Below are 13,771 nucleotides of genomic sequence, written 5' to 3' on the forward strand. Positions count from 1 at the left end.
GATACAGTTGGTGGCCTTTTCAATTTGTCTCTTTTAAAAGGAGAGAAGCATTTTTCTCCATTGTACAAATTTGTTTCTCCAAATTGTATTTTAAACTTTTGTGTACTGGGGGACAATAGGGTGTACATGTACTATACATGTACATAGATTTTTTTTTTTTTAATTAGAACATATGGAGTTTTATTTTGCATGCAACAAATATTGTGTGGTTAAAAAAGAGTTTGTCAAAACCATGGGACAAAGAGTAGTCTAGGTTGGGTGGGGTTGGGCTGTCTGAACATAGGGGTGTTGGATCATATGGGGTTGTCGGAACATATGAGTGATGGAACAAAGAGGTGTTGGAACATAGGGGTGGTTGGTCTGTCGGAATATAGAGGTGTCGGAATATAGGGGTGTCAGATCATAGGGGTGTCGTAAAAATAGGGCTGTAGGAACATATGGGTGGTTGGGTTGTCGGAGCATAGGGGTGTCGGCGAATAGGGGTGTTGGAATATAGGGGTGTCGGAATTAGGGGTGTCGGAATAATGGAGCACCTATCTAGTCATAATTACTCATATCTCATGAATATGTCTTAATTGGCATTGATAAGTCATAAAGAGACTTGTTCTAATTCCTTATGTGATAGGTCAACCATTAAGAGTCGTGAGGCTAGGCCTTTTCACAACCCAGTCAGTCATTTAGATATTTTATAGGCCTCCTTAGTTTCTGTTTTTTCTGTTAAATTCTGTTCCTTAAATGCTTCTTATGTGTAAATTGGCCAACAAGTTGTCCCGAGGTAGTGATCTTTACGTGAGAATAATAAAATGCAGCATAATATCTGTAAGCAATGTTATGACTGCAAGGTGGGTAAACTCGTTTCTACTAAAACGACTTGTGGTAAGTTTAGTTGTAGTACTTGTTGCGCATCGATGGTGTCCCACATTGAAATGGACAATGCGATTTAAGAGACGAGTACCAGCAGGCAGCAGCCGGCCGATGAGTGCGCGCGAGAGGGCAGGGTGCAAATACAAGGAAATAAAGGTACTTTACTTCCGGCCCTAGCCCCGATTCGACGAGCAACTTCTTCTCTCTCAAACATTATTTAACCGGAAAAGTCGTATAAAAACAGGTAGGTAATTGTGGTAACAAAGTCAACCAAGGACCAGTCACTTGTTGTTTTATTTATTCTTTTTGGTGAGTAAAGTAATAATTGTGGTGGTGAAGTGTTTACTCATTTTACTGCGTGTATTAAAAAATTAAATGACTGCACGTCTAAAATTAAAAACTCTAAGATTTAAAAGAAATGAGCAGTATCTTATTGGACACCGTTTTGTATCCAGTTTTGTGCTGTGGTATTTTGTTTGTTTGTTTGTTTGTTTGAATGATCTTCCCATCAAGGGAACTCGACAAACTCCCATAAGGGATTTAAACACCAAGCTGACAAAACAGCAAATCTCTTTCACAAACATTGGTTTCTTCTGACAGTGACACTGTACTCCTTCCCTTGAACTTGATACTGCTGGCCAAAGTAAGCAAGCTATCAGCAGATGGGTACCGGTCACTTCGGCACCTTGCAAACTCGGCACCTGCAAACTTTGCACCTTGCACACTCGGCACCTACAACCTCGGCACCTTGCAAACTCGGCACCCACAAACTCGGCACATGTACAAACACAAACTTGGCACCCAGTTAAAAAAATTCAATTTTGTTCACACTGCGTGGTACGGTAGGCCTAATTTTTATTTAAAAATTCAGTGATACTATAGTTCCATAAAAAGCTTGATCCTGTTATAAAGTTAGAAGTAATAACATTACAAATATTATTGGAAAATAATTATCGTAACATACCAAAAAATAGAAGCGACGTTATATAGCACGGGACGGAAAAAATAACACTGAAGGGAGTGTGCACCATATGCACGCCATGAGCTACCACGCACAGAACTGTCGCAGAACCGTCGGGAAATTAGTCCCCCGATCACGGCCGGCCGACGCCTTTCGGCAAATCATGCAAAAAATCCTTCGAAAACTATTAACCAAACTAAACAAACCCTTATTCAACTTATTCAAAGCCCAAAACATAAAAATGGCGCCGCACTTTCACCGCGTGGACGCAATTTCAGCCTAAAAACAACATTAATTTTAAAAACTTGTTGACTGAACACGGTGCGGGCGCCACGGTCAATTTCCTGATGGGGGCCCAAATTTTCTCGAGAGTCGGGGAATTTTTATCAACTCCCATATAGGGCCTAACTAGTGATTTTGCCATTAACAGTGTTTACAAAGCTACTAACTATCAAACCATTTTTATTGCGTAAGTACATTAGTACACGTACGTTACTTTATTTTTTAAACACTTCACTCTTCGAGGTAATATTCCTTGGTGTCGAGTTTGTTAGTCAATAAAACGCCGGTGCCGAGTTTGTATGGTGCCGACATTCTTGGTGCCGAGTGGGTGCCGAGTTTGCAAGGTGCCGAGTTTGCAAGGTGCCGAGTTTGCAGGTGCCGAGTTTGCGAGATAGTGTGTGTATTCGTTCCAGCATGCAGCTGCCGTACACACTTTTTGCATTGCAATTCCTAAACCTAGCTAGATTTGGAAAAGTTTTTGTATCATCCTGCCCACTTTTTCATTCGTTATGATATAAGGCCTACTTTAAAAATAGTATTCAATTTCCTTAAAGGGACACACAGGCTCACCGTTTACGCAATTTAAGGGTGTAGAATCATAAATAATGTTTTTATAGATGGTTGCTGTAAAAAAAATTATCAAAATGTCACGTATTAAGCGAAAAATGAAAAAAAAAAAAAAAACGCCATATAACAAGCTTCCGTTACACGGACTCTTTGAATGTGAATCTTACGTTAGATTTTTCACCATTATTTAAATTTTGTAGCGATAATTTGAATACATGATCTTTTACGTCAATTATTCGTAAATAGTTTTGTAAAAAAAATATTTAAATTTGGTTAAGACGGCTGAAAGTAAAACTAGCCCGGAAGGTCACGTGATTGTTTGTACCACTCTTTGGTTAGAACAATTACGCGACCTGCGTTTTTGTCTTAAAATGCTCAAAAACGGCTAAATTTGATGATTTTTTTTTAAGGACTGATCTTCTTCATTCCTGGAAGACTGTTGAAGTCATATCTTAGTCTATTTTGTAGCCCAAATAGCCCAATTCGGCCGGTGTGTCCCTTTAATTGAGATACTCCTTTTTGTAAAAATGATTGAAAAAGTGGTGGCAGGATACGGACAGTTTTCTGAGGCGGAAAATTTCCGCGTCCTGCCACCACTTTGTACATATCCTCTTGTGAGAGGAATTGGTAGATGAGACATAAAATTTTTATCTTTGGAATATAATTAAAAGGGAAACTTTAAGGTTAAGCACACATGGAACTAAAATTTGAGTTTAGAGAGCATCTTTGCCACCTGTAGACTCAAAAATAAATTTGTTCTATAACTATTTTGTCACTTTGTATAGTTTGAAGTGCCAATGCCTCTCTGTTTACATTCTTTCAACCCTTCTGGGCCCAATAAAACTTCATACCGCTGCTCTTTCAGCTAACTGTAGCAGACAAGTTTTCTGCAAGCGTATTTCACAGGCTAGCAGAAAAATTGGGCGGCCTAAGCACAATTTGTGCGTTTACCATGGATTTGCATTGTGACGTCATTTATTTTTCGTGCGGTAAAAGCACAGAAAGGTTAGCATGCCTTTTCCTGTGCTTGCGATTAGCAGCGCTATGAAATGGAAATCGCTCAGTAAGCACAAAATCAAATCGGCCGCTAAGCAGCACTATGAAATTGGGCCCTGGTCAGGTATGGATAGATAATTTGACTTAAATTTAGGGAGACAAATTGTGGACTTTTTGCCGAAGACGCTTCGAGAAAAGTATCCTCACCTGTTACTGTTGACCGGGGGCCAATTTCATAGAGCTGCTTTAAAGCAAAAAAGTTGGTTAAGCACGAAAATTGCTCGTTTTACACATGTTACTGGCCAAAATGTCATGCCATATACATTGCTTGTGACTGGCATTGAGCTGTTGTTTACTTAGCATAACAAATGAGTCTTGGCTGGTATTCTGATTTTACTAAGCATGGGTTATTTTGCTTAAGCAGATTTTTGTGCTTAAGCAGCTCTATGAAATTGGGCCCAGTTCAGTTGATTATGTTCTGAATCATTAGCAAGCCCTCGAATCTAATTGCAAACCTGGACTCCCCTTCATAAAACTGTCTCCCAAGGACATCCCAAGGGCACTATGCTAGACCACAGAGAATGCTTGGTAGCAGTGCCTCCCTGTCCCATCCAACGAGGCCATGGGGGCACAGACATGCTATATTTTTCTGTATTCCAGGAATTTAACCACAAGCAAACTTGAGGTGTAGCTTTTATAAAATAGCGCAATCCGCAAAGTTAGTACAGTGTGGTAGAACAGGGTTTGATGTGGGTCGTGCAATATTAAACCACATTCTTGTTGCTTTGGATCGACCAATCAGAATCAAAGATTCAAGTTCACTGGAAGATAATATGAAAAAGTTATGGACAAGTATGAAGGCAATGTTAAAGAAGTTGAACAACTTTTAGCCCTAACTCCTAAACATTTTAAAAAGTTACAAAATCAAAGAAACATTATGTCCTTGTTTACATGTACCATGGATGTAATATAATATATTGGTTGACATTACAACTACAGTGTACTTAAAGGAACACGTTGCCTTGGATCGGACGAGTAAAAAAGCATTTTGTAACCGTTTTTTATAAAATGCATATGGTTGGAAAGATATTTTAAAAGTAGAATATAATCATCCACTCAAGTATCACTCGAAATTGCGTGGTTTTCCTTTTACCTCGTCGACTAACATGGTCGGCCATTTATGGGAGTCTAATATTTGACTCCCGTAAATGGCCGGCCATGTTAGTTCGCGCAGTAAAAGGAAAACCACGCAATTTCGTGGCAAACTTGTGTGGATCATTGTATTTTACTTTAAAAACATCTTTCCAACCATATGCATTTAAAAAAAAAACGGTTACAAAAGCTTTTTATAGACCAACTCGTCCGATCCAAGGCAGCTTGTTCCTTTAAAGGGTCTATGTACTTTTTCCTAACACAAAATACAAGGTACACAGATTTACATTAAACTTACACAGTTTGAAGGTTATGATAGTAGAAAGCTTCCCTTGAAATTTTACTTACTGAGGTGCTGTAGTTTTTGAGAAATGAGTAAAACAAATAATTTCCGTCTCAGTTTTAGCATGTAAAAACGTATTAACCAGTTATGCTATGGTTATGGTATAATACCATAACTGGTTAATGGGATTATACATGCTAAAATAATTTTCGTCTTACTGGGGCGAAAATTATGTTTAACTCATTTTTTAAAAAGTACAGAACCTCAGTTAGTACTATTTGAAGGGAAGCTTTCTACTATCATTATCTTTAAATCCTGTAAGTTTAATGTAAATCTGTGGACATTTTGAAAAAGTACCCAAATCCTTTAATGTCATATTACATGTGAATGTAAAGGTTGTTGTTTTCCTTTGGTCAGTACCCATGGCAGATGAACCTGAACAACCTGTTGCAGTGGCAGAGGAGGAGGAAGTAGGTGATGAATTGACACCAGGATACAAACCTCCAAAACAAAAAACACTAGAGGAAATCACCAAACTGGATGCAGATGATGAGAGCTTGGTCAAGTATAAGCAAAGTTTACTTGCTGGTGCAGACAAAGTTTTAGGTAGGCCTATACTTCCTCTGTCCTTCACTTTATATGACAGTTGAAATGTTTAACATTTTGAATTGCCCCTAATGTATAATTGCCAGGACACCAAACAGATGGCAGTCCTCAAGTTAGTTAGGTGCTCTATCTGCCATCTCACATCCCTCAGCTACAAAAAAGCAATAAATGACAAAAAGTGGTGGCAGCACGGCATTTGCAGATGGCGTAATATATATGTTGACAAAAACAGGGTATCAAATTACCTGATAACATTTATCATAAGATTCGAGATTGAAAAACGCAAGACTCCATAACGCAAGATGCAAGATAAAAAACCTAGTTTGATGTTTAATAACGCAAGATAAGGTATGTCAGATATAAAAATGTACCTGTACTTGTTGATTTTGGAATGTTTTATTTTAAACCATTTTTTGTTTTGCTTTCTCACATTGCAGATGAAGGGGGTAAAAATGTCATTGTAAAGGCTTTGGTGTTTGCTCCAGATGGACGTGATCCCATATGTCTTGACCTAACAGGTAAAACTTTGCAGGAAAATGTTTTAATTGATCCATAACAATTTATTTTTGAATAGTGGCTGATAATCCTGGTGGTGAGTGATGACGTTTTGGAGCCTGAAGTGCAATGTGAAGGAATAAAATAGATAGATGTTTGTTAAAGGAACATTACAGAATTGATTTTTGCTAACAAAACAGTTGCTGGCAGTGTAAGCACTTTATGTAATCCACCATATAGGCCTACATAAACTGGCGAACTTGTAGAAGTTTGAGATCGATCGGCCATCTGGGTCACGAGAAAATAGTTAAAAACCGATTACAAATTTTGCATAGCCAAAACAAAATAAACAAAAATGAATAAAATGCTCACTGAGCGATAAACTCCAAACGCGAAATAAGATTATTTATTTCTCATCAAATATGACATTTGAGACAGAAATATTTCATGGGATGTTTTCTACTATGATCATCATTAGACTGTGTAAGTTTTATGTAAATCTGTGATCTTCACGATTTTTGTTTCTTACAAAATCTGTAACGTTCCTTTTACATGTTTACATCCAATACATTAGACTTACTTACAGTATTATTTGCTTACTTGCAAGAGGCATCATGGCCACATGATTGGCAGTGGCAGCAATAACCGTTGTGTTAAACTCAAGGCTTGTAAAGTTTAATTTTCCCCCGAAGACATAAAATGTCTGTTACATACACAAAATGACTTACTTGTTTGACACACAAGCCACCCATGCCACCTCAAACAACTGTCGGTGCTTCAGTGTATAAACTGACGCTGAGCTCATGCACGCGATTTAATGCACAAGAAACAGCTATCGTCCAATCATTTGCCTCCTTTGACCACAGTGAAGGCGCTGAACAGATCATTATTTAAAAGAGTCACTGGTCTCAAAGATCAGTAATGTGATTAACGCACGAAAGAGATGGGAACCATCAAAAGCTCAAATATGGCCCCTGAACATGTCTGGAAGTATCGCCGAGAGAAAAGTCACAAAATTTGGACAATTTTAGCTGTTGGTTGGTGGCTGGCGCTGTTACTGGACCTCGCCTACGGCTTAGTCCGTTAACAGCGCCAGCCACCAACCCGGTCATTACCACGCAGTGAAGACCGGGTCCTCGCACTGTTATTCCCTAATCGGTGTATGGGTAAAAACAAAAAAATTAATATTTGTATGATTTGTATTTTTTAAATTTTGAACCCCGCTGGCCATGGGATACCACCAGATTCAAGGTGGCTACCTTCTTTGTGCTACAATTGAATGATTTGATCCTTTCTCTTTATCATCCAGGTGATTTGGCTACCCTGAAAAACAAACCCTTTGTTTTGAAAGAAGGAACGTCGTACAAAATACACATCGAATTCAGGGTGAGTTGATTAAAGCCGTTTTAATCACTTGTGTATTAATAATATTCATACATCTGAAAAGATGGATTAGAGCAACCAATTTAGTGAATTGGTAATGTTTATATATCGCTAACATTCATCCAGTATATGAAATTTATATTCAGGCAACAATACAAACTATGTCAAGGTAAAGGCCATTAATCCTAGCTGTGCCTCTATAGCCATTGAATCCATGACCCTATACTCCACTAGGGTAAATCACAGCCTGTTTCCAACTAACGCAATACAAAGAAAGACAATAAATGTAAAGGAATAATGAAAAAAAATTAAAATATCACTTGATTTGGGGGATTTTGGCAAGGTCTGGTCGTGGTTCCTTTTTTGTTTTAAAGGGTTTGGGTACTTTTTGTAACACAAAACACAATGTCCACAGATTTACATTGAACTTACAAGGTTTGAAGATAATGATGGTAGAAAGCTTCCCTTAAAATGATACTTGCTGAGGTGCTGTAGGTTTTGAGAAACGAGTAAAACAATGTCATAAAAAACAATTTTTGTCTCAGGAGACAAAAATTATTCTAGCATATTATGTACAATGTATTTACCAGTACTGGTGTAGGTTTAAAGACAGTGGACACTATTGGTAATTGTCAGAGACCAGTCTTCTCACTTGGTGTATCTCAACATATGCATAAAATATCAAACCTGTGAAAATTTGAGCTTAATTGGTCGTTGAAGTTGCGAGATGATAATGAAAGAACAAAACACCCTTGTCACACGAAGTTGTGTGCTTTCAGATGCTTAATTTCCAGACCTCAAATTCTAAATCTGAGGTCTTCAGGGAAAATTACTTCTTTCTCGAAAACTATGTCACTTCAGAGGGAGCCGTTTCTCACAATGTTTTACACCATCAACCTCTCCCCATAACTCGTTACCAAGTAAGGTTTTTTATGCTAATAACTTTTTTGAGTAATTAGCAATAGTGTCTACTGCCTTTAAGTGCTCTGTAAATCATAGTACCTAAAAACAATGGGTTAGAACAACCACTTTAGTGAATGTTCACTCAACTCGCTAACATGCATTGAGTAGATGACTCAGTGGAAAATATTGCATATTTTTACACAAAAAAAACAATATTAACTCAAGAGCACATGTGGAATATAATACAAATATCAGATAATAAAAATTTATTATTATAAAAATATTTGGTTCAAAATAAATTTGATTATTGATTTGAGGCATGCAGTTTGTTGTTTTTGTGATTCTAATTGAGACCCTTTTAATGGTTTTTTGTATAGGTTCAGCGTGAGATTGTTTCTGGGCTTAGATATATGCAGGTTGTTTATAGAAAAGGAATAAAAGGTAAGAGCAAGACCTTTGATGATTAGTTAGCACGAATATTGTAACATTCCCTTGTGTCAGAATACAACTCTTCATGTTTTGTTTTTTTCATGTTCTTTTTCTTTATTTGTTTACCGTAATTTCCTGCGGATAAGATATGTTTTATCCGACTTTCAAAGGTAAAAAAAATCACTGCGTCCCATCTCCCGATGCGCCTTGACTGATTTCGATTGAGTTCATTTTGATGATCACTGGGTGAAAACATTTATACTGTAAAATAATACCTTTATTTCGTCCAGGGTAATTCTACATGTTATAATTTTTCTTCAAATGAAACCGAACGTACCGACCAAAGAACTAAATCATTGTTATGCTGCTGCACAATCTTTGAAAAGATGGACTTTTTTAAATTCGCGCAAGCTGCTATTTGTTTTTACAACGCAAACTTTTTATAAAATTCCGAAATGCTCGCACAATCTTTGAAAAAAAAAGCCATCTTCAAAGTTGGCACAAAGCGCCCTCTAGTGTTCTCTGTCTCTTGCAGCTTACAGTCCGTTGGGAAAACGTATGTGTCTGTGTGCTCGTTGGGTGACAATAAAAACTATTAAATTATGTTTTTAGAAAACAACTTTTGAACGAAAATGAAAAAATATAAATTAAAAAAAATAGAAGCGATGCTTTATTTGTCATTTTTATAACAAAATTACAATCCCTTCACAGTGTGGTAAGTGTTCTTATATAATCACAGTGACCCCCGTATGTGTTGATGAACAAACAGTGAATGGGATCCTACTACAAAAATACAATTGCGATACGGCAAGCCTACGTTAGTTGACATGTTGCGTCTTGTCCAGCGGGGTGCCTTGTACATTGGACGTTAAATATTGTTTCAGTGATTTGGGGTTCTGCGTCTTGTCTGCAGGAAATTATGGTATTTATTTAATTATTATTATTTTAATTTTTTTGTGGGGTGGGTGGGGGAGGGTCTCTGGATAGCTTTCTTTTATTTTGAAAAATTCTTTTCATTATTGGATACAATCAACTCTCGTTAATACAAGCTCAGAAGATTCACCGGTCCTGAACTTTCCCATGCATGTAAGTCTATAAAACAGAAGATGCAAGCAATGGATAATACAATGTATTGTTTTTCATACTTAAAGCGATATCTGGAAATATTGTTGTGTAACAAAATCTTACCTCCGTCAAGTTTGTTGCCAGACCGGACAGGTGGTGCAATTACGTCTGATCCGAACACCAGAAATATTTCGCTTGAAACCCACAATTGAAATGGTACTTCCTTGCATACCAGGATGATATACCAATAGAACATGTTTGCTATCATTTAAGCAAAAAGTTAAGCAAAAAGAGTATTATTGATATTTTGGGGTACAAGATGCTTAAAAACACTGTTCTAGGAAGCAAACAGTTCCGTGGCATATGTAGGCCAGCATAACTGTAAAGCATACACATGTCGTGTGTAGAGCATGCACTATAACAACATGATCGTTATTAGTGCACAACTTTTAAGACAATGTTCAGATATACAAGGAAAATGGGCCTATCGCAGTGTCGCTCTCATAATAATGAGAGTCAACTGTATTTAACAAGGAGTTTTAAATCCAGGGTTGTTTTGGCCATAGAAAGTTAATTTGCTTAGAAGTAAACAACATGCTGATTATTTGTTTGTTTTCAGTGGACAAAGCCAAGTTGATGGTTGGAAGCTATGGACCCAAAACTGAAGCACACGTCTACAAAACACCAGGTGAAGAAGCCCCAGCTGGCCTAATGCATCGAGGTACCTACGTGGTCAAAAGCAAATTTAGTGATGATGATAACAATGCCATTTTGGAGTGGGAATGGAGTTTTCAATTGAAAAAAGATTGGGCATAATTTGAGATTCGTCCCTTTGGTGTGTATAAAAAGTAATCTTGATCAAGAGGACATAACTCTATGTTCCGAATAATGCTTGAAATAATGGGCGACTGAGACCCGAGCTTCTCTTTTCTTTGAAAGTCAATATAACTGGTATACGTAACTTAATTTTTTGCAGTAAGTCTGGTAGAAATCATTCTGTTTGCCAAGTCTTCCACCTCAACAGAATGTCTTATTTCCTCAAATGTTACCATGGGTACCTATTAAGTAGTATCTGTATGAATTACACAATAACATTAGACTTAATTGTATAAAGGTGTGGGTTTCATGACATGGCTTTTAAAGCAACATTTATCCACAACCTCATGTTTTATAAATGTGTAACAAACTCTGACATCTCAACATTGTGCATCAAACAAAAATATTCTGCTGTTTTTAGTTCTTTTTATTTTTCAGTTGTGCCTTTAGTTTACTGAAAGAGCAATAACAAAACAGTAGAAAAGTAGTTGTAGCAGTTTACTACCCAAATTGCCAGTAATATCTGTGTGTTTTACATTCTATTGCATGATAAATACTTTCTGGTGAGTGTATAAGAGTTGTCACAGTTACTGATATTTATCATGCAATTTGTTAATGTTTATATTTTATAAGTAGATGTTTATTTTGCAGTTATCCAAAAACTAGGCCGATACGTTTTTATAGAAACAAAATATTTGTGAAACCAAGATCATAATCTGATGCAACTTAAAGACCATGTGCACTTCTCAATTATCAACAATATTTCAGCAACATGTTGGTGATCCGTTTACCAGGTCTTCTTAATTATTGTTCATTCTATTGTGATTTTTTATCAGAATGAACGGCTTTGTCATCTTTTATGACTAAATCACTGTCAATGCTCAGTTGTTAAACATTGCTGCTGCAATCAACAGTCGTAGCTAAAGTTACTCAAGTGACAGAATGCCAATAGATGAAAGTTCAACTTAACATGATTGATCCTTGCTGGATTAGTTATGCAACATTTTTATGCAACATAAAATATACTGCTTATTCATGTGCTTGGACTGTGTACTTAAAATGAATATTATTAATGTGAGTAAATTTTCATTTCTATTATTCTTCGATTTTCAACACTGCTTCAGAATCCTTTTATTTCAAAGTATATCTTTGAATTAATATGCCGGTACAACTGAGCTGTCTAGCCTTACCGAATGTTGATATCTTAGATACAAAACTTTCTAAATGCCAATTGAAGGTTGAGTACCATTGAGGTTAGTATAATAATGGCGAGATGACTCTATACATATTGCATGCAATGCAGTGGAGAATTTTAGTGCTTTAGAAAACATGGTATCTTTGTTTATATATGTATGGTCCATCACTTACTGTAGGTTGTAGGGCTACAGGATAACATCATGTTTATGACAATGTTCAGCCAGGTTTAAAACCTTTAGGTGTTCCATTCCATGACTGTTTTGATTTGAATCATAAATGATTTACTTTTTTTGTTTGAAGTGAAATCCTCAAAATAATTTTGAATTGGAGTCTTTGCCATTATTACAAACAAATACAACAAACCAATGGGTAGCACCAGAGGTTTGTGGAGATCCAATCCAAAGACCAATCATGTATTGCTGTAATTAGTATTATTCAGGTGTTTATAGATTACTACAAGCATTCCAATTTTGTAAAAACAGATCATGTACAATGCATTTTAGTGTGGAAGTCTTTTGTAGGTGTATGTTTATGCTTTTTATACTCATATTTGCTGGCCTAATTTTGTTATGCAATTATCTTTTTCCTGGCCATAGAATTGTACAACAGATTTTCTGACCAATGGTGAAAGAGATCAATTCTTGTACTATCAGTGAATTCATGTTGGGGTTTTCCCCCTCTGTGTGTTCTAAAACAATATCTTAATATAGTTTTTGATTTATTGGTACTTTGCCTTCATAGGAAACATTGAAAACAGTGAAACTTCAAGGATGATTCAACAAGTTATTGAATGTCAGGGACATTTATCATTTACAAATAATGTGAAGTTAATTAACTGCTCTGCAGTAACGTTCATAAAAAAGAGTACTGTTAAAACTGTGTAAATGTAGCAAGAATTGTTGGATTGCATTTTATAGATTTTGCACTGTTTGCATGTTACATCTCAGAGAAAAGTTATTTGGTCTATGGGTCATCTTAGAACTATATAGTAAGATAGTTCTATGTATGATTTTATATCCACTTTGAAATTGGGTTCTTATTTGCATGTAACCAAAGTGTCTTTATGTAATTCTCATGTGTCTTAAAATCTATGTGCCTTTTCTCCTTGAAAAGGTGGATATGTAAGCAGCACAGCTTATGAGTTGGTGGCTCTGTTAGAATTTATTGTGAAAGTTGAATAAAGGTGATACTATCTGCATATTCATCTCAATAGTTTAATAGTTTAATTTATTAATTTTGAGAAAATTTGATAAGTTTGAATCCATTTCATCTAACTAATCTTAGAGAGACACTTTGACTGATTTTTTGCAAATTTGATTGTAAAGTTTGTTCTTGATAAAAGAACAAGTTATGATCAGGTGAGCCAGGTACATCTAACCCACAGCAGCCAGCTGTGTACACAATATTTTGCGATGGCATTCATGATTTTTGTTCCGACACTTCCAGGGGAATGTCTAGTTTGGGGTCCTTCTTTTCTATGAAAAACCGGACGATTTCGGATGCAAAGTAGAATAAATAAACACAATGAGGGTTAATATGCTATTCTTTTTTTAGTTATCGCAACTATTCTTTTTTAAGATGGAACAGCCTCATCCTGGAATGAGAATCCCTTTCAAAACCCAAACTTTGTGTTTTAAAATATATATTTATCCGAAAACCACAAAAAGAGCACACACCGTTTGCACGGTGGCGGATATGTTTATTGGCGAATGGAAACATCGAGGTTTCGTATAGAAATTTGGGAAGATAATTCAGGGGAACTGACTATTATA

The 13,771-nt window shown here is 36.4% G+C and overlaps 1 protein-coding gene across 1 annotated transcript; it reads left to right on the plus strand.

Annotated features, from left to right (window-relative positions):
- The first annotated feature begins 964 nt into the window (after window positions 1–964).
- On the plus strand, window positions 965–13,197 carry LOC139944336 (rho GDP-dissociation inhibitor 1-like). The gene is made up of 6 exons (XM_071941335.1): window positions 965–1,108; window positions 5,523–5,711; window positions 6,149–6,229; window positions 7,516–7,592; window positions 8,870–8,933; window positions 10,606–13,197. The coding sequence occupies exons 2-6, from the start codon at window positions 5,528–5,530 to the stop codon at window positions 10,800–10,802; spliced, it is 603 nt and encodes a 200-aa protein (XP_071797436.1). The 5' UTR covers window positions 965–1,108; window positions 5,523–5,527; the 3' UTR covers window positions 10,803–13,197.
- The last annotated feature ends 574 nt before the right edge of the window (window positions 13,198–13,771 follow it).

Source organism: Asterias amurensis, chromosome 11, assembly GCF_032118995.1.
Source record: "Asterias amurensis chromosome 11, ASM3211899v1".
NCBI lineage: Eukaryota > Metazoa > Echinodermata > Asteroidea > Forcipulatida > Asteriidae > Asterias > Asterias amurensis.

Coding starts and splice junctions, on each gene's coding strand:
- LOC139944336 (XM_071941335.1), top strand. CDS start 5,528: ATGGCAGATGAACCTGAACAACCTGTTGCAGTGGCAGAGGAGGAGGAA. Junction 5,712..6,148: donor TGGTGCAGACAAAGTTTTAG/GTAGGCCTATAC, acceptor CTCACATTGCAG/ATGAAGGGGGTAAAAATGTC. Junction 8,934..10,605: donor TTATAGAAAAGGAATAAAAG/GTAAGAGCAAGA, acceptor GTTTGTTTTCAG/TGGACAAAGCCAAGTTGATG.